This window comes from Alosa alosa, chromosome 3 (genome assembly GCF_017589495.1).
Source record: "Alosa alosa isolate M-15738 ecotype Scorff River chromosome 3, AALO_Geno_1.1, whole genome shotgun sequence".
Lineage (NCBI taxonomy): Eukaryota > Metazoa > Chordata > Actinopteri > Clupeiformes > Clupeidae > Alosa > Alosa alosa.
The window spans coordinates 17,823,437-17,842,705 of record NC_063191.1 but is presented as its reverse complement, the minus strand read 5'-3'; the positions used below and the strand labels follow the sequence as shown (position 1 = coordinate 17,842,705).

General features: G+C 47.7%; 1 protein-coding gene across 3 annotated transcripts in view; it reads left to right on the top strand.

Moving 5' to 3' along the window:
- Positions 1–19,269, top strand: part of galnt13 (UDP-N-acetyl-alpha-D-galactosamine:polypeptide N-acetylgalactosaminyltransferase 13) — a 36,590-nt gene that overhangs the window by 6,242 nt on the left and 11,079 nt on the right. For all 3 annotated transcript variants that reach the window (XM_048239737.1, XM_048239736.1, XM_048239735.1), the window contains exons 3-11: positions 2,838–3,006; positions 4,624–4,790; positions 5,280–5,487; positions 7,823–7,993; positions 10,292–10,409; positions 10,736–10,916; positions 17,145–17,284; positions 18,675–18,773; positions 18,886–19,020. In XM_048239737.1, the coding sequence (XP_048095694.1) occupies positions 2,838–3,006; positions 4,624–4,790; positions 5,280–5,487; positions 7,823–7,993; positions 10,292–10,409; positions 10,736–10,916; positions 17,145–17,284; positions 18,675–18,773; positions 18,886–19,020 (1,388 nt within the window). The remainder of the gene's footprint in view (positions 1–2,837; positions 3,007–4,623; positions 4,791–5,279; positions 5,488–7,822; positions 7,994–10,291; positions 10,410–10,735; positions 10,917–17,144; positions 17,285–18,674; positions 18,774–18,885; positions 19,021–19,269) is intronic.

The following is a 19,269-nucleotide window of genomic DNA, read 5'->3' as shown; positions in this document are numbered from 1 at the left end:
TTCACACACCCAAACCCTGGCGTGCTGTCGTGGGTTACCTTAATCCTCTCACTGTTCACACTAAGGTGATTGTGCGTTCACATTCACATGAGGTGATTGTGGTGAGAGATACAGCAATCTCCTGCATCAGACAAGACATTGTTTGTCTGTGGCCCTCTGTGTGTCGTTAATCGGTCTGTTGCCCGTTATTGTTTATCTGAATCTGAGACTGTATTATTCACACAGGCCTAGTAAGACTTTGTGCTGTGTTCCATTGAGCTCCAATGTACAGATGACGTAAAACACTTGAACTGGTTCCTGGGGAAGCAAGCTTGCCTCCTTGACGGATGTGGTTGTTAGATTCAAGAGAGCCTGGTCTTTTAAAACGGATGCTGTGTGTGTGTGTGTGTGTGTGTGTCTGTGTGTGTCTGTGTGTGTGTGTGTGTCTGTGTGTCTGTCTGTATGTGTGTGTCTGTGTCTGTGTCTCACAAACCAGGTTAGGAGATGTCAAAGGGCTGAAATGTGAGAAACACACACACACACACACACACACACACACACACACACACACACACACACACACACACACACACACACACACACAAACACACAGATTGGGAGCTGAGAGACTCACAAGAGACCCTGACATTTAGCAGTTTCCGAGATCCAATGATCAACAAAGGTGCCTCCACTGCTGAACAATACACATGAGTGAACAGTTGTCATAGCAGCATTACACCAAGATGGCTTCAAAAGAAGTTGGAGAAAATAGAGGCAGAAGAGGCTGTGACTGTTTTTCGCCATGCATATTTAAGTGTCAGCGGCTGGTTGAGATACTTCAAAGCTGATTTAGCCAGTAAGATAGACTTGGCTTCATCCGCAAATTCAGAATATTCATAGTATTTAGCTAATGCTGAAGAGGGTTTTTTAATTATTTTTTCTCGAACATTTACTAGTTAGGCCTACATAAATCACCATTTTCCTTTAGTTATCAAATCCATGTTGTCTGGTTGCCATAGCCTTGTTATTGCTGTTATATACTTCATTGTTCAAGTGTATCTTAGTAGGCCTACGTGTAAATCGATTGTTGGACCTGACGTGTTGTATGTCCTTATTATTACTCTGGGTTGAGACGTAAGCCCTCACTGTTCAGTGCGTCTCTCACTCGACTACCACTGCACATGATCATCCATGTTAATCCCAGATCCCTCTTCGAGGCGATGATGTAGATTAATATATGACCTGTCGGGAGAGTTGTTGTCTTACAGGCGTTATCAAACATCAGCTAACAGTGAATGCATTTCTCTTAGGGACAAATACTGTCACATTTGCCACAGAGATAGAACAAGATCTCAGCATTGTTCTTAAATATGTGCCTGTGTACTAGGAACTACAATAATCCATTACTGGAAATGACTGTGGTAAATCTGCCATAACTGTTAAGCCTCTAATGTGTAATTGTTGCAGATTTGGAAGGAAGGAATATGACACAGATAGATTAGTTTTTTCAGCAACTGTTATTTTTTTTGTTTTTCAAAGTCAACTGTTATTTTTTGTTACGTTTCTATTTGAAGGACATATTTTACCAATTTTTCCACAGACAAACATAACATTGTAAACAAAAAATTTAAGTAAATAAGAGGGCCATGGTTTATAAAATCCTTCAAAATTTCATATTTCATATTTGAGGGTTTGATGATTTGGCCTGGTTTATAAAATCCTTCTCCCCAGAGGCCCCTGTGGCCTATCACACAGTGAATTAACCCAAATAAGAAGGAGTCTGTGCATGCGTTGATTTCGGTCCATTTTCCAAGAGTGCCTTGCAATTTGACTCAGTAATCCCGATCATCCGATGGCCTCGGTCGGACCATCCGGTGTTAAGCCAATGTCCTAATGGAGAGGGGCTGACCCATCAGGCTCTGCTCCATACGCTGCACCCCCAGTGTTAGGGCCCCTGTGGAATCCTCTTAACCTGAACCTGCGGCAGACCTGCATCCACCCCACCCCCCTCACATCCACCCCCCCCCCCCACACACACACACGCACCACCCCAGCCGCCCACTAATGCACCTCTTCACCTTGAGTCGTCACCAAGAGCCATCAATCCATCAGCTATTTCCGCTGTTTTTAATTTGCATTCAGAGCCATAGGGCACAGTCCAGTGCTGCGGCCACCACCCTTTAAAGTTAAAGAAAGCCGTGCTGCTGAGCGGGCCGTGCTGCTGAGTGGGAAGTGCAACGCCCAGTCACACTACCACAAATGCAGTGGGGACCCGTATACTTCTCTTCTTACACGTAGCAGCTAGTTCGGCTTCTGTCTGCTGCTTTTAAGTTGTCTGGACTCCACTGCCCTGCCCCTCCATCTGAGGCTTTGGTGTGAGGAACTCTTGGTATCTACTTTCAAAATTAGATCGGCCAGCGGCCCATGAATCTGGCCAGCAGCTGTTTTCGCTTTTCCTCTAGTCGCTTCTCGTTTCGCTGCTGTGACAGTGCCGGGCTACAGTAGAGATGTACGATACTGTAAGTCTCGGCCCAAGGACGTCGCCGCATTCCCGCTGACACATTCTATAACATGGATCACTGGTTCAGAACACTGCTCATTTTTTACTTCATACCCATGTCACAACTCCTCTCATAATTTATCCTCGAAAGGCCAGAGGCTCTCTCTCTTTCTCTCTCTCTCTCTCTCTCTCTTCTCTGTTTCTCTCTCTCTCTCTCTCTCTGAATGTAACTATTTTTTTGTTTGAGTGAGAGTCAAGCTGGGGTCAGGATCTGTTTTCATATACAGGGCAGAGGTGTAGCTACGTAGGCGTAACTGAAGTCTTGCTGATGGCGTTCTGGTTTGTGTGGGTCTTGCAGCTGTGATCTCCCGCTCCCACGAGGGTCCAGGCGAGATGGGGAAGGCGGTGGTCCTCCCGAAGGATGACCAGGAGAAGATGAAGGAGCTCTTTAAGATCAACCAGTTCAACCTGATGGCCAGCGACATGATCGCCCTTAACAGGAGCCTGCCCGACGTAAGACTGGATGGGTGAGTCAGGCAGTAGATTGGGCCCACCTGACACCTGACCGCATGGTAGGATGAATGTCGTTGATAACCACAAGGCCACAAGACAAGTTGTTCACTTAATAGTACTTCAGTAGTGTTTTAGAGAACATTGCCAGAACTATGCCAACCCCTAGACAAACACATTTGTGTCACCACTACTTACTATAAATCATGTAAAGTAACACACATAGGTGGCATCAGTGTTTGAGTAAAATGAACGAAAGCCACAATGATGAGCCCAATGCACAAAATGTTTGACTGCCAAAGGCATATGTCTTCAATAGCACTTTAATGTACAGAATGCTTTTAAAAAAAAGGATCAAATGGGGTGTATTATGAAGACAAGGCACCCATTTTCAGCTTTTAAAAATGTCTCCAAAACATCATAAATAAATGCTCAGCGTTTTAAAATGTTCTTGTTTTGCCTCCATTTCAAGGAGCGTAGGGGCAAGCGTTTTTCATCACTCAGTAGAGGGGGGAATGGGGAAGTGTTGTTTTCTGAAACACCCAGGCCTCATTTGAGCAGCATAATGAAAAGCCGGGGAGCTATTTGGGTGAAACATTTCAGCATTCATCTTACCCCGCTGATTTACAGAGCCTAGCCTCCCCCTCCCCCTCTTTCCTACGACACACCACTGTGATTCATTTTTATGCACTCCCTCAGAAGCATTTGTTAACATCTGTTTTCCTGAGGATGGTGCACTCCCTACCATTTTATTGAAGACTCTTTTTTTTTTTTAAGCACAATTCACCTATTCATCACCGGCTTCCAGGTTTGGGGCCGTCGACTTGTTGGAAAAATACCCAGGCAGTGCACTGTGGGTAATCGTAAGCTATTAGTCCAGCGTGATGGTTTGGCGAGGAGCTCTTATGGCGAATAAATGACAAGTCTCGAGGAGGTGATTCTGCCGCATGGCGAGCGAGTGTAGTGCCACAGAAGAAAGGTGGGATTGCAAATCTAATCTTTTCTCCCCAACATCTTTATGAATCAGCTGTGCTGAATAAACTTAGGTGAAAAAAAGCCATACAGCCCTGAAAAGACATTCTCAAGCACAGTGAGGAAAGACCGGTCATTGGCTAAATTCGTGGGTCGACTCACGCCACAGAGAGAGGGGTGTGCCCCCTGCTGACCCCATTCTGTCATCCGGGTCAGCCATTTTTGAGACATGGGGTTGCGGGGGGGTGGGGATGGTGATTGGCGGGGGGGGGGGGTGGGCGGGGCAGGAGAGCTATCCTCCCCTCCCATCCAGCCACCCCTGTCACCTCACACATCCTCCTCTCTGCTGCTAATGCACCCTCATCCTTTATTCAGCAGCTGCTGGCGACAGGCGCCCCCTGCTCTGCTTTGTGTCTGTGTGGCGTGCGCAGGATGGATGCATCTCCATCCCGGGGTAAAGGCAGCACTGTTGGTGCCATTAAGTCAAGATGGAGCTTTATGGCTCTGTTGCCTCCCATCCAGCACCCCCCCCCAGAAGCATGTTGAGCTAGACCCACATCATATCACAGGAGCCCCATTTTATGGTCGTGTGTGTGTGTGTGTGTGTATCCTGAGGCTTACTCTTTTAACCGAGACTCTGTACTTTATTTAAATCTTATTAGCTGCAAGACCAAGGTGTATCAGGATGACTTGCCCAACACCAGCATCGTCATCGTGTTCCACAACGAGGCGTGGAGCACGCTGCTGCGCACGGTCCACAGCGTCATCAACCGCTCTCCGCGCCACCTGCTCGTGGAGATCGTGCTGGTGGACGATGCCAGTGAGAGAGGTACCATCTCCTGGCTGCTCCCCGGTTTCCCTCAGTCACGCTTCCTTCTGTCATACACGCTTCCTCTGTTAGCATTAGCTAGGAATTGATTTTCAATGCAAACCGCTTCAGGGTTGAATGCCGACTATGCCAACACCCATATCTGACTCAAAACTTTGATGTTTAATTAAGGTGTGGGTTTTTGGAACATTTTAACATGAGATTCCGTTCCGCAACAATTCAAGGTTCTAAAATTCTATGTTGAATTCAGAGCCTTATAGCAGGGTTGTGCACAATTCGAATTGCAATTCTGCTTCAATTCAGAGTTTCAATTCAATTCTGGAATTTTGCACAAGCCTGCCTTATAGATAGCCTTATATGGCTCTGGTTGAATTCAATGAACCCAGATATTCTTTAGAACGTTCATTTTCCAACATTCCCGTCACACCGGATGTTCTCTGTAAGCAGCACTGTCTCCTCCTGCTCTCCTCTCCTCCCCTCCCACCCCAGACTTCCTGAAGAAGAAGCTGGACGACTATGTGCGGAACCTGGAGGTGCCGGTGCGGATCCTGCGCATGGAGCAGCGCTCGGGCCTCATCCGGGCTCGGCTGCGGGGGGCAGCCGCCACCAAGGGACAGGTCATCACCTTCCTGGACGCCCACTGCGAGTGCACAGTAGGCTGGCTGGAGCCACTGCTGGCCCGCATCAAAGAGGACCGGTAAGGACACTGACCTTTGTTAATACCAACCCGGCAGATTTGGATGTGGGCGAATACCCCGTCTTTAGATTAAGGTAAGGGGACTGACCTGTAGATAATACCCACCTGCCAGACTTGTATTTGGGGGAACTCTCTATCTTTAGCTTAAGATAAAGGGACTGACCTTTAGTTAATCCCAACCCACCAAATTTGGTTGTAGAGAATGCTGCATGGCATTGTCTTTCTTTAGCTTAAGGTGAAGAACAGGGCGACGGGCATGCTGGAGTAGTGTGTGCACTTATTCTGTAAATGTAAATCAGGTTTCTAGGCCAAGTATACTTGCGTATACACGAAATTTGGCCTCTGCATTTATCCCATCCGTGAATTAGAACACACAGAGCACACAGTGAACACACAGTGAGGTGAAGCACACACTAACAGTGAGGGGTTAGGTGCAGCAGTGAGGGGTTAGGTGCAGCAGTGAGGGGTTAGGTGCAGCAGTGAGGGGTTAGGTGCAGCAGTGAGGGGCTAGGTGTCTTGCTCAAGGGCACTTCAGCTGTTCCCACTGGTTGGGGATCAAATGGGCAACCCTTCTGTTCCCAGCCCGAAGCCCTAACCAGTAGGCCACGACTGCCCTGAGGAGATTGTGCAGTATAAACCAACTAGTGTGATATACCACTGAAATATATACAGCACTAAGTTACTGTGCATACTTCTGTAGTAAAACGCAATGGCCCAGCAGATCTGAGGCCATATAACCATATAATGGGCTTGGTTTGTGTAGGTTAAATTATTCAATGTACCTCTTTGAACTGTAGGGAGAGGACATTCTGTGCTTGGTATTGTAAATGCTGCAAGTGCAAGGAGCATATGAAGAGATTTCTTACCTCCCCCCAGTTACCTAGCACAGGAACAGCTGGAAAAATTGAGTTTGGTGAAATGCACGTCAGGTTTTTGTGTGAGCAGCATATGGGTAATTTGCCTCTGTCCTCCTTGTCTGCGAGTGATGGGGATTTGCATTTCTTTTGTGCTTTTTGTAATCTAAAGAGTTGCATGTAATTTTAGCAGACACTTGCTGAAGCCAGTGCCAGTGACAGCTGTGTGTATGTGTGTGTGTGTGTGTGTGTGTGTGTGTGGTAGAGTGAGCTGTAGTGAAAAGAAGTTGTGTGTGTGTGTGTGTGTGTGTGTGTGTGTGTGTGTGTGTGTGTGTGTGTGTGTGTGTGTGTGTGTGTGTGTGTGTGTGTGTGTGTGTGTGTGTGCGTGCATGCTGAAACACATGCAAATGTTTCTCTTGCGGAAGCGCTGTCCCTTTTCTCTCGCAGCTGAAGGTGAAATCCGCTTGGTCTGTCACAAGAGCATCTAAGCCCATCATTACAGACCCATGAGCAAACCGACTCCTAGTCATTGTGATTCATCTGTCCACGGCTCCTTCAGAGGCTCAGAGATTTGGGAACAAAAAGAGGCCAAACCACTTTTTTCCCCCACACACTCTCTTTTTTGCAGTTGGTAACTGTTCCAGTTTATCCCTTTTTGAGACTGTCAGCAGCTCTTGGTCCTTTTATGCTTCAAGAGCGATGACAGTGGATTTTGTGGTGGTGATCGTTATGACGACGGTAGTGATGATGATGATGATGAAGACATGAAAAGTGCAATTTGTCCCTCTTGTCACACTCCCGTCATAGCAACTTGTAAATGTGCTCATATTGCCAGGCGGAGTGTTTAGAGTGACACTACGCAGTGCATTATGCCAGGCACGCCGCAACGCTGTCATACATAATTCCATAGCCAGGCTAACAGACAGCTGCGGTCACCAGTCTGAGGAAAACGTCTGCTGAGCGAGATCAGACCGAATTGGTGTGGAATGGAGGCGCCTTTGGGTGAGAGTAAAGAAAAAACACACTTTTGAGCTAATTTGTGCGGGGAAAGATGCAAGGCAGCAGCTCTGATATTGGCAGCGCCAGACAGTGCTAATATTAGCTTTGCATTGATTGCAATCAGGAACTCTGTGGTGCTGCGTCTTGCCTCAGGTGTCAGAGTAATTGGCATTCCTGTTATGGAGTTTAGCAGTCGGTGGGATCCATAATGGCTGCCATATGGGCTTTTTGACTGACTGTAGCAACGCTCATAATGAATATCGGAATAATGCCAGGCGTGTATTGTGCGGTCAGCACATCGTGATTTTTCTCATTCTTACCCTATTGGTCTCGAGAAGAATAGTTTGGGGATTGTCCTCTCTATGAATAATTTATTCTGTTTAAGGAAGTGGGAAGCATAACTCTTTGCTGAACACTGAAACTTGTGTGTGAGTCATGACATTGTGCTTTCTCATCGTTTCCCTGTTCTGTTGCTGTTACAGGACGTCTGTGGTGTGTCCCATCATCGATGTCATCAGCGATGAGACGTTCGAGTACATGGCCGGCTCGGACATGACGTACGGCGGCTTCAACTGGAAGCTGAACTTCCGCTGGTACCCTGTACCCCAGAGGGAGATGGACCGGCGCAAGGGGGACCGGACCCTCCCAGTCAGGTACGATTGCCGTTACAGAGCCACATTTCTATCACACTTTCTCACAGAGCAAAGATGGCTGACGCTCCATAGACTTTGTTTGGCTGGAGGGAGATGAGGGCACGCTTTCCAAACCAATACTAATTCAGTTGGGGAGCTACACCAAAGAGTTCAAGTTCAAGTTAGAAGTTAAAGTTAGTCAAAGTACAACATAGTGCATTCATTCATCAAGAAATGGCATGCTTCTTCAAGACATACTAGAATGATTAGAATTGATAATGTCATAGCACTTGACTGTCAATATATTTCTTGGACTCTAGATATCTGAACACAAAGCTGCAGAAAACAGTTTGAGTTACAGCATCCTGTGTTCGTTCTGAATGTGTGCTCCCAACTTGAACCTCTTTGCTTCAGAGTTTGTCATTGAGGGGTACATACAAGGGGCATGATTCGGGTTTATTCATTCGCAAAGAGTGGTTGCATATAGGAGCTCTATAGATTGAGTCATATCCATAGAGGATTCAGCTGGAGCGTCAGTGGATCACCTCCTCCTGAACCAGCGAGGTCATGGAGGACGGCGAGCACACGAGAGCCTGCTTACTCATCCTGCAGCCCAAAAATAGACTCTCCGCTGGAGGTGGAAAGTTTGATCAAATTTCTTCTCCAGACCGTCTCCCCTCAGGCGGTGCCATGACAACTCAGAATCCCTTTTTGAGACGCCAAACGAGCCGATCGTGTCATTTTCTGTCCAATAAACTCTGACGTTCCGCCCACCAGAGAGACTGGCGTTTGTTTGCGCAGAGACATTGCACTTGCTTAACAGATGTGTTTGTGATAACGCCGGCACAGCATGTTATAGGGGCGGACGGAAGCATCCGGAAAGGCGATAAGGAAAGGGAGATTAGATTGGAATGATTTACCTACGCCCGTGTGCCCGTGTCTGCGAGCTGCCGTGGAGCGCACACACTCAAGCATGTCTGGACTCATCCAATCCACCTAGATTAATTAAGATTCACTGAACCAAGGGAAAAATCTAATCTTCAGTTCCCTACAAAATGTTCTTTTTTTACCGGCAGCGGAAAAAAAATGGAGCACAGCGTAGGTGTTAACTTTAGAGGGATATGGCTCCCAAGGCTCACCCCGGTGTGTCTATGAGCCATCACATCTGGCAGTCATGGGGAAAAGACACCAGGGCATAGTACTAATCACTTATTCCAGAAGATTCCAGAAGTGTAATCATGAGCCAAGTCAGTGCTTAGGCGGCAGTGAAGATTGCTTGCTCTACCTCCCAGGGATCCTCATTGAGATCGAAAACCCTTTCTTTGTGGTCTTCTATTTGTGTGTGTGTGCATGCCTGTGTGCACGCGTGCGTGTGTGTCTGTGTGCGTGCGTGTGTGTGTGTGTGTGTGTGTGTGTGTGTGCGCGCGCGTGTGTGCGTGTGTGTGCGCGCGCGCGTGTGTGTGTGTGTGTGTGTGTTGCACATTTGCGTCCACATGTGTCAGTCCATAGCGTTAAACAAAGCCCATGCTAATTCCTCTTGAAGTGCTGCGGCGGCGGTCTGAACAAAAGAACACGCCGCCATTTGTCTCAACATCATTAATCTCATTCATTGGATGTGGCAACTAGCGGAGAGGCGCGCCGTCGCCCCCTGACAGCCGCGGCCAGCTTCGCCGTAATTGTGCTCAGCACCTGAAGCGGCCAATCACTCAGCCTCGCACAAATCAGATCTCAATAATAGCCGCAGAGAAAAAGAGAGGGGGGAAAAAAAAGAGATTTCAGGAAAATCTGCGCTCTTCATGAATCAAATGCCACGAAACAACCGAATAAAAGGGGGGAAAATGGCCTGATGAATGTGAGATGATGGAGGGAATAAAAAATGCCATCATGCCCGGTGGCTTCCTTAGTCCTGCAGCATCAGCAGACATGTCTGTTTTGCCGCGGGACAGCTAGCATAGTCACCGCCTGATTGATCACCTACCCGCCCGTAAATTAGCATTAGCTGTCCATCAGAGGAGAGCAGGGTTGGAGATTATAAGTCTTCAGGCCCCAGATAGACTGAGCCCATCTCAAAGGGCTGCTTGTCAGCTCTCGGTGGCTGACAAATATACACAGGATTTAATTACTTTTGAAATCCACAAAAGGCTCAATAGTAGGCCCTGTCACACTTGAAAAGCAACGGCCTGTAATGTGATATGTACAATGTTGCATAATCTTTTTATCGTTTTTTTTTTCTCCTCTTCTCTCTGTCCATCACCCTCACCCCTATCTCTCTCTCTCTCTCTCTTCTCTCTCTCTCTGTCACTCTGTTTTCTCTAACAGAACACCTACGATGGCTGGCGGCCTGTTCTCCATTGACCGCACATATTTTGAAGAAATTGGCACCTATGACCCAGGGATGGACATATGGGGAGGGGAGAACCTGGAGTTGTCTTTCAGGGTAAGTGACCGTACCTGGCCTCCCTCTGAGGATTGAGTCATGTGTAATGAATGCCAAAGTCGGGGTTAGCCCCTCAGATAGCGTCTATGGAGTGCGCAGTGTGTAGCTGACGACAGGGTCAGTGTAAGTTCAGTAGTCTCTCGGCCCCCTGGGGCAGCTGTCACTAGGTGAGGAGGGTCAAACTGTAAAAGAGCTCAGCGTTCACCTGCTGTACCTGATGATATCGTAGAAGACACACACACACACACACACACACACACACACACACGCTCCCTGACATGCGTCTCGTGACCTCTGGTTGGTCCCGCTTCCCCCTATCTCTACAGATCTGGCAGTGTGGGGGCTCGCTGGAGATTGTCACCTGCTCCCACGTGGGCCACGTGTTCCGCAAGGCCACCCCCTACACATTTCCCGGGGGCACCGGCCAGGTCATCAACAAGAACAACCGCCGCCTGGCCGAGGTGTGGATGGACGAGTTCAAAGACTTCTTCTACATCATATCACCAGGTACAGTCACTAGTTTTTTTCTCTCTCTCTCTCTCTCTCTCTCTCTCTCTCTCTCTCTCTCTCTCTCTCTCTCTCTCTGTGTGTCTGTCACCATGCTTGTGTGACTGATAGTTGACTGATATTTAGCAGCCGCTTTTATCCAAAGAGACACAGACTCTCAGTGGCAGTATACCTCACCTTGATCACAGAATTCATAGTTTACCCACCTCTTATTTTACCACTACATCCCTGGTCGGAGACAATACCACTGCTCCACCACGCCCTTGTGTCTTGCGCTTGTGACGTACTTGCTCCTGAGTGCTATGTAATGGCAGGTGACACCACAGTCTGTGCTTTTTAGCTTATGGTTTGACCCCATCCTCATCATCTCTGTTATCTTAGAAGAGCTAATTGCAACTCATTTGAATAATGGAAAACATAGACATAGTTCCACCTGTTGCCAAGTTGCCAAGCGCTTCCTTCATGCTGATGTGTATTACACGCTTGTGAAAAAAAATTAGAAGAGAAGCAGTCTAATTAAAACAGAGGACTTGCTTTATTTACTCTTAGCTTGTACTCATTCCAAATTATTTACCTCATTTAATTGGATGCATCGAGGCTGAATTATGAATACAAATTTCTGTTTTGCTGTTGTGATGTTTGATTGCGTAGACAGAGAAGTTAATGGCCTTTATGGAGTCCCTTAACATACATAATCAAACACACACACACACATAGTCTGGCCTCTCTGTCAGAGGAGGTTCTCTGTTGCACTGCCAAGAAGTTAAAATTTGTGATGGCAAATTGAGTGTCTGCATATGCCTGTGTGTGCACGTGAGTGTGTGTGTTTCTCTGTGTGTGTGTGTGTGTCTGTTTGTCTGTCTGCATATGCCTGTGTGTGCACGTGAGTATGTGTGTTTCGCTGTGTGTGTGTGTGTCTTCTAGAGAAATAAAGAGAGAGAGTGAATGAGTGTCAGTCGGCGAGTATGATGCAGCGGCGTTGTTTAAAAATAGATTTTTCAGTTTGGCCATTTCTGTGGAGGTGCAGGCGCCAGAGCCTGTAATTGCGCTCTCTCTTTCTCTCTCTTTTTCTCTCCCTCTCACTCTCTGTCGCTCTGTCTCTCTCTCTCTCTCTGTCTCTCTCTTTATCTCCCTGTCTCTCTCTCTCTCCCTCTCTTCCTCTCTCTTCTCTCTCTCTCTCTCGTATGCTGTGTATGCGTAGACCTCCGGGCACGTGAACACTGCAGCCTCTACCCAGTCTCACCTCATGTGGCCAAGAACTCTGGGAAACGTTGCACGTTGTTTCATGTTGTTTGTTTTGTATGTTTTGTTTGTTTGTTTTCATTTTTGCTGCATTTTATCTCCCGAGGCTCCTGTACATAAAATGAGACTTGCGGGCAGTTCCATTTATTTATTTTAAATTTCTCTCCTTCTTGTGGAGGTCTGCCTGTGGGTCACTTCTCGCCGCATGACTCAGCTTGATGGATGTGTAATGACCCCCCACCCCCCCTCTCTGTCCAGCTCTCATGTGAGCGGACTCCCTGCGGGACGGTTTTCGCCCATGAGAGAGTGTGGGTGCAAGTGAGGCACGCCCTACCTTTACCTGGGCAATGCTGTTTGTCATGTTTACACACATAGCGAGCCAGCGAGAGAGCAAGTGAATGAGGCGAGCTTTCTGGAGGGTGAGGTGTGTGTGGTGGTGGGGGGGGGGGGGTCACAGGTAATCTTTTATTCATGGCAGGCATTGTACTAAAGTGTCTTTTTGGAGAGAAGGGATGGAGCAGTTGAGAACTGCCGCTCACATATTCATGAAAGGCTGCTTTTATGATCCGGTCACGGGCCTCACGGGAGCGCCACACATCAGTCCCTACAGGCCACTCGCCTACAGCTCGCCTTCTCTCTCTCTGTGTGTGTGTGTGTGTGTGTGTGTGTGTGTGTGTGTGTGTCAGTCAGAAATAGAGAGAGACACAGGGAACAAGGGAATGTGTAAAAGGACAGACAGACACAGGCAGACCAACAAAGAATGAGACAGAGTGAAAGAGTGTAGAGACTGTGTGTATGTGTGTGTGTTTGTGTGTGTGAAATAACAAGAATGCCAGCATCCTATTCCTACAAGCGGGGTAATGTGATTACTCTTTGTGTTGCCTCTGCCACATCCAATCAGAGCACATGAGTGTGCGTGCGTGTGTGTGAGTGTTTGTGCGGGCATGCAGGGGCATCCTGTGCCGGCGCCCCGCTCTAATCTGGTCAGGCTGTGGAATTGGAGTGGCCAGAGGGCAGCTCAGGGAGTTCCTATAAGTGCTGCACCACCACCACCACCACCACCTCCATCACCCCTGCCATCCTCCACAGACCCGTAGCAGCCTGATGGATGAGGGGCCCAGAGGCGAGAGGGGGGGGGGGTGGGGGAGGGAGTGGTCGGGGTGTCTGGAAGTGGAGATGAGGGCGTGCAGGGCAAGGATGAGGTGGAATTGGGGTGGCAGAGGGGCACAGCAACTGAACTCACTGAGCTCATCTTAAAGGTGGGGATCATCAACAGGGGAGAGACATTATTTTTCTTCCTACGCACAAGCACATAGTTAAAGGAAACACACACACACACACACACACACACACACACACACACACACACACACACACACACACACACACACTTGCCCACGCAAGTTCTAGCACACCTAAGAAATAAATGAGGAATTTCAGTCGAGCTAATTAAATTACCTGTCTAATGTGATTATTCCTCCTACAGTCGTCATGCAAATTATCAAATAAAACAACTGCAGGCAAATGGCTTCAGAATAAAGCTGCACTGCTTCTCTGATGTGATGCCAATTTAATAGCATATATACAGTTTACAAAAGGCTTGAGGTGTTTAGCGTTAGCTTTTCATGGCTCTCACGTACTGACAAAAACAACAAAAAGTAGCTGTATCTCCATCTCCATGAAGCTTCTTCAGAAGTTGTTTTTGTCTCACACTGTTGCACAGCAAGATTTGAAACGTGTGTGTGTGTGTGTGTACATGTGTGTCTGTGTGTCTGTGTGTGTGTGTGTGTGTGTGTGGTGTGGACTCCTGCAGATAACCAGGCTTAGATCATGACAGAGCTGGCCGCAGCGTTCTCATCACACGGTTGACTGCAGATCACAGCATTAAAAAAAAAAAAACACTGTTTGATTGCGGCTGGAGATATTGCACCGCAGGGTTGCAGCACCTTGGTCCCTGTAACCTAGAAAACAACACCACCAAACCGCTGCGAGCTTCTGAACGACGTTGGTCACCCCCCTACCCCGATATTCTAGTGACTTGTGGCTCTGGCCTTACCCTTAGTGTGCTCGCAGCCTTTTGAAAGGGGGATCTCTTTCTGTTAATCCATTTGCTCACCTGTCAGTTCTCACAGCATGGCCTGGAAAGACGGGAGGGCACTCGAGGGCGACTTGAAAGGAGAGCCAGCTGGGTTTATTTATTTTTTTTTTTTACTCGATTTCATCAGAACTTATGCGGGGAAAAAAACAACAAGCCACTGACATGATGTGCAGGTGTTCACAATCCTGAAAAACGGAATAACCATCAGCACACACTGCTACGAGTTCGCCCACAATTAACGTTCCATGGTAAAGAGGGTCCCTCTAGTGTACAGTGTAGGTATTACATCTTTGCAATCTGCCATGCACTTCACATGTATAAAGCCCTTTCCACATCCATTCACTCAATGCATGCTCTCTGTCTTTGCTCACTCACAGAGGGAGTGCTGCGTGTGTGCATTGTGCAGGTGTATTAGGCAGCGTTATCTTGCAGTGCTGGACTGTGGATGATGACTGGCTATCGGATACTGCCAGGCAGCGCATCCCAAGGCTGCTTGGCGAGAGTGATGAAGGAGGAAAAATGGCCGTTTGCAGCGGGAGAGAGAGCTCCTTCCAGAGCGAGAGAAAGAGGCTGGAGAGGGAGAGAGAGGGAGGAAAGAAGAGGGAGCGCTGTGGTGCCCCCAAATGCTGCATTATTCATTTACAGGTGGCACAGTCAAACGTTTTGGAGAAAGAGGGATAGAGTGGAGGGAGAGAGAGGGAGGAAAGAGGAAGAGTGGAGGCGCTGAGGGTGCCCCCAAATGCTGCAGGATTCATTTACAGGAGAGGAAGAGTCAAACGCCGAGAGGAAGGCGCCCGAGAGGAAGAGTGGAGGCGCTCCGCAGCCACCTGAGATCTCGGCAGGAGACGAGGCCAAGCCTGCAGCGCCCACTCGTGTGTGTGTGTGTGTGTGTGTGTGTGTGTGTGTGTGTGTGTCCGCTAGAAAAAAATGGTGCCGGTCAGGTTTCGTTTTCCGGACATTTTGATGATATGCCAGTCAAATATCCTAATATTATTAAAATATCCTATTAGCCCTTCTTAATTAGTCAAATTGAGGAAAACCGGAGACAGGCTATGTAGCTTAAAGAATGACATAATCAGGCTGTATAGAATGCAACATGTTCATTAGCCTAACTTAAACATGCCTAACAAGATCTAGCCAGTATGTATGTTTTCATGGACAGCAAGAGTCCGCTTCGTTCATTGTTTTAAAAAGGCTACGTTGTTTGTTGCTGCTACCCACATTATCTCCAGTGGTGACTGTTTAACTTACACAGATGCGCACACACAAGAATCATGGGCGGATTATGAACTTTCGGGCCCCTGGGCCCCCCACTTATTGTCGTATATGTGGGAGGGGGGGTTTGGGGGTCCTCCCCCAGAATTTATTTTAAAATTAGTTTGATGTGATTTCTTGTATTCTGGTGCATTTTGGGGATGGCCAATACTAGATTCATAGCCTACATCCTGATTTGTTGATATTGAGGCAATGATTCCATGCAAAGGCTTGGGCCCGGTAGGCCCGTGCAGTAATCCATCCCTGACTAGAATGAGCGCTCACACCACTACCCCCTAATGCTATGCCTCTATATTTGATAACAATAAATTAAGAAATGTTCCCTATTCTGGGAAATGTTTAGTTTCTTTTTCTTTCGGCCGCGGTTCAATGATACCGTTTAATTGTGCCAGAAATTATCCGCGGGCCAGTAATCGCCTCATCGAGGAGGCCCTAACCCTGCAGATCATAGACAGAGAACGTATAGGCCTACTGTATGCTTTGGGTTAAGAACACTTTGCATGTCCAGTGTACATGGAGAATGACAGTGTCTTGGGCGGCCGCACCCCCCGCAACTTCACTTCCAATGTCACTGATTCTGACAGATACGCCCGACACTTCTGCTTTTTATCTGGTGGTGGTGGTGGAGTTGACCGGACATCTGAGGCTTCAGACGTTACCAATTTATCATCATCCATCGCGTCTGGCCTCTGAAAAAACTTTTAAGGCTAGTCTGCCTGGGCCTGGCCATGTTTGAACCGCCTCACTCATTTGTTCGTTGTTTAACATGGACGTTTTAAGTGTGCGCTTCCTATTTGAAATGCAGCAGGCGTGTTGTTTAGCTTACTTTTCAAACGGTAGAGCCTGTTCATTTAAAAACATAGCCAGAGGACGTATAATATAGGCTTACATATTAAGGCTTATTCTCAAATTCAGATTGCATTAGGGGACGGGATTATTAGCCAATTTCAATTTCGGACAATTTGACTGGAGAGATTTAATTTTGTCGGACATTTCATTTTTTTTCCGCCAATGTTCGGTAATTACCGGACAACGGAAACCCTGGTGTGTGTGTGTGCGTGTGTTTATGTGTGTGTGGGTGTGTTTATGTGGGTGTGTGTGTGTGTGTGTGTGTGTGTGTGTTTGGCTAATCAGTCTGTGTGTTGGGGAGGCCCTTCAGCTGACAGTTCTCTCTTAGGATTGGTACATAAGTAAACATTCACGTCACGTAGTGCACCCTGGCAGCGGAGAATCATAAATAGTCTGCATTGTGCAGAATCACAGAGTTCAGCTCTGTTTAGGCGGTGAGTATGAATGCATTCTCACAGTTCCGTTCGATTAGGGCCGTGGAATGCTTCATGCTAACAAATGCTCTTTAAAGTGAAAAAGTGTTTATAGGTCTGGTGTAAATGCAGCTGAAGATCAAGGTTTTTATCAAGGTATGTCATACAAAAATCACAAATTACTGCTCAGTGAAGGCCTTGCTCAGTTTGTTTGTTTGTTTGTGTGTGTATGTGTGTGTGCATGTGTGTATGCGTGTGTGTGTGCGCGTGTGCATGTGTAAGCCATGCTGAGGCCCTGAGCGTAAGTGAACCTTCACGAATGTTGTGCTGTGTTGTGTGTTTGCCCTGAAGGTGTGGTGCGGGTGGACTATGGAGACGTGTCAGCCCGCAAGGCCTTGAGGGACACCCTGCAGTGCAAGCCTTTCTCCTGGTACCTGGAGAACGTCTACCCCGACTCCCAGATCCCCCGGAGATACTACTCACTCGGAGAGGTACGTCGCCACCACCGCCTTCCCACAACCCACCACAACCCACCACACCCCAACAGACACACACACACACACACACACACATGGCCCCAACGTAGGACATTGGACACATAACTGTCAGCCACACCAGACACGATTCATCAGGATCAAAGTGTAGCGACCACGCACGCACAGGGATTCAGTGGAGCAGTAGGTGTTCAGCCGCGGACTCTGAGCCAAGGTCAGTGCTCGGCCGAGCGAATAATCTTCCGTGAGCAGACGCGGAGGCACGCAGCTCAAGAGGTAATAGACTTACAAGTGACAACGGGAATGAGAAACTTGAGTGATGTTGAAAGATGCAGTGAGAAGAGGGAGACCGTGGATGTGAGAGAGAGAGAGAGAGAGAGAGGACAAGGAGAGATAGAGGGAGAGAGAGAAAGAGTCTAGGGGGGGAGTGGTAAAGAGAGAGATGGAGGGAGAAAGAGTCTGGGAGAGGGAGGGATGAGAGAGTGAGATAGAAAGAGATTGTGCGTGTGAGAGATGAGAGAGAGAGAGACCATGATTAATGGTGGACAGCAGAGGGCTGGTGAGTGGCGCTGGGCAGTGAGCGTTGAGAAATGAGCCTGTAATCCCCTCCAAGTTCAATTCTGCTGAAACGCCGCGATTTTACAGCCTGCAACGTGCCGCAGTAAAACCTGCTCATTGCACTGCAAGCCACTGCAGTCTCCTCTCCTCCTTCTTCTCATCTCTCCCTCCCTCCCTCCCTCCCCTCCCTCTCTCTTTCTTTCTCTCTCATTCTCTCTATGTCTGGCCATGATTCACTCCTCACCTCACACACACAGCTCATCCTGGATTCCCTCTCAAACACAGAAGCCATTACACTGTTATATTATTCAATTTTAGATGCTGCTGATGCAAGATAATAACTGAAGCATAAAGCACAGGGCATGCCCGGCATTTAGGCATATATTAGCTTGATATTAAACGGCCCATTGGAGGGGGAATTCATTAAGTAACAGACCTGTTGGAGTTGTTCGCCGTGTTTTGGCTCCATGGCATGACTATGTTCAGTCATTTGTAGTTCCAAAACAATGGCTCTCCCAATTATAGGTGCTGTCGTTCTGTATCGGTTGTGAAACACTCTTAATAGCGCAGAATGGTCTGTTCCATTGAGCAGGGAATGTTCAATTATGTATTACATATCTGTTCATCTGAAAATAATTATTAGATTTGAATGTGAGGCACAGGTGCCGTCTCCTAATTCATTTGTCAAGGAGACTTTCTACACAGGAGAAGACCAATGGGTTGTAGCTGCTTCAGACTAATGTAGTGGTCAGATGCTGCTTGCCTTACTATTCCAGTTTGGAGTAGGATTCCCACCTCACAATCAAGCTGTTCATCTTTCTGTTCCCAGATCAGAAACGTGGAGACCAACCAGTGCGTGGATAACATGGGCCGCAAGGAGAACGAGAAAGTGGGCTTCTTCAACTGCCACGGCATGGGGGGAAACCAGGTGAGCAGAGCAGAGCAGACCCTCCGTCCCAGTCACAACACAGAGCTTGGGCAGCAAATGTGTCGCCGATGAACTTGACACCCAATGCTCTTCTGCTTGTGCGCCTTTACAGGTGTTTTCTTACACGGCCGATAAGGAGATCAGGACCGACGACTTGTGTCTGGACGTCTCACGCCTCAACGGTCCAGTGGTCATGCTCAAGTGTCACCACATGAAGGGGAACCAGATGTTTGATTACGATGCAGAGGTATGACTTCCTATATTACATACGCTGTATATTATTACAGCAATACGGCTACAATATGAAGATGGCCTACTATACTTCAGTCTGACACCCTGAAGGACTGTCTGTAACGAATGAGAATAGTAGTAGTTGTTAATTTTGCAGACTAGTCTCTGTACTGGGATATCATATCGTTGCATCACTCGTGGAGGTGCAGGGCTATTTGAAGCCACCAGGTGGTGCCAGGTGCCTGTGGCTCATCCTTAGGCAGAC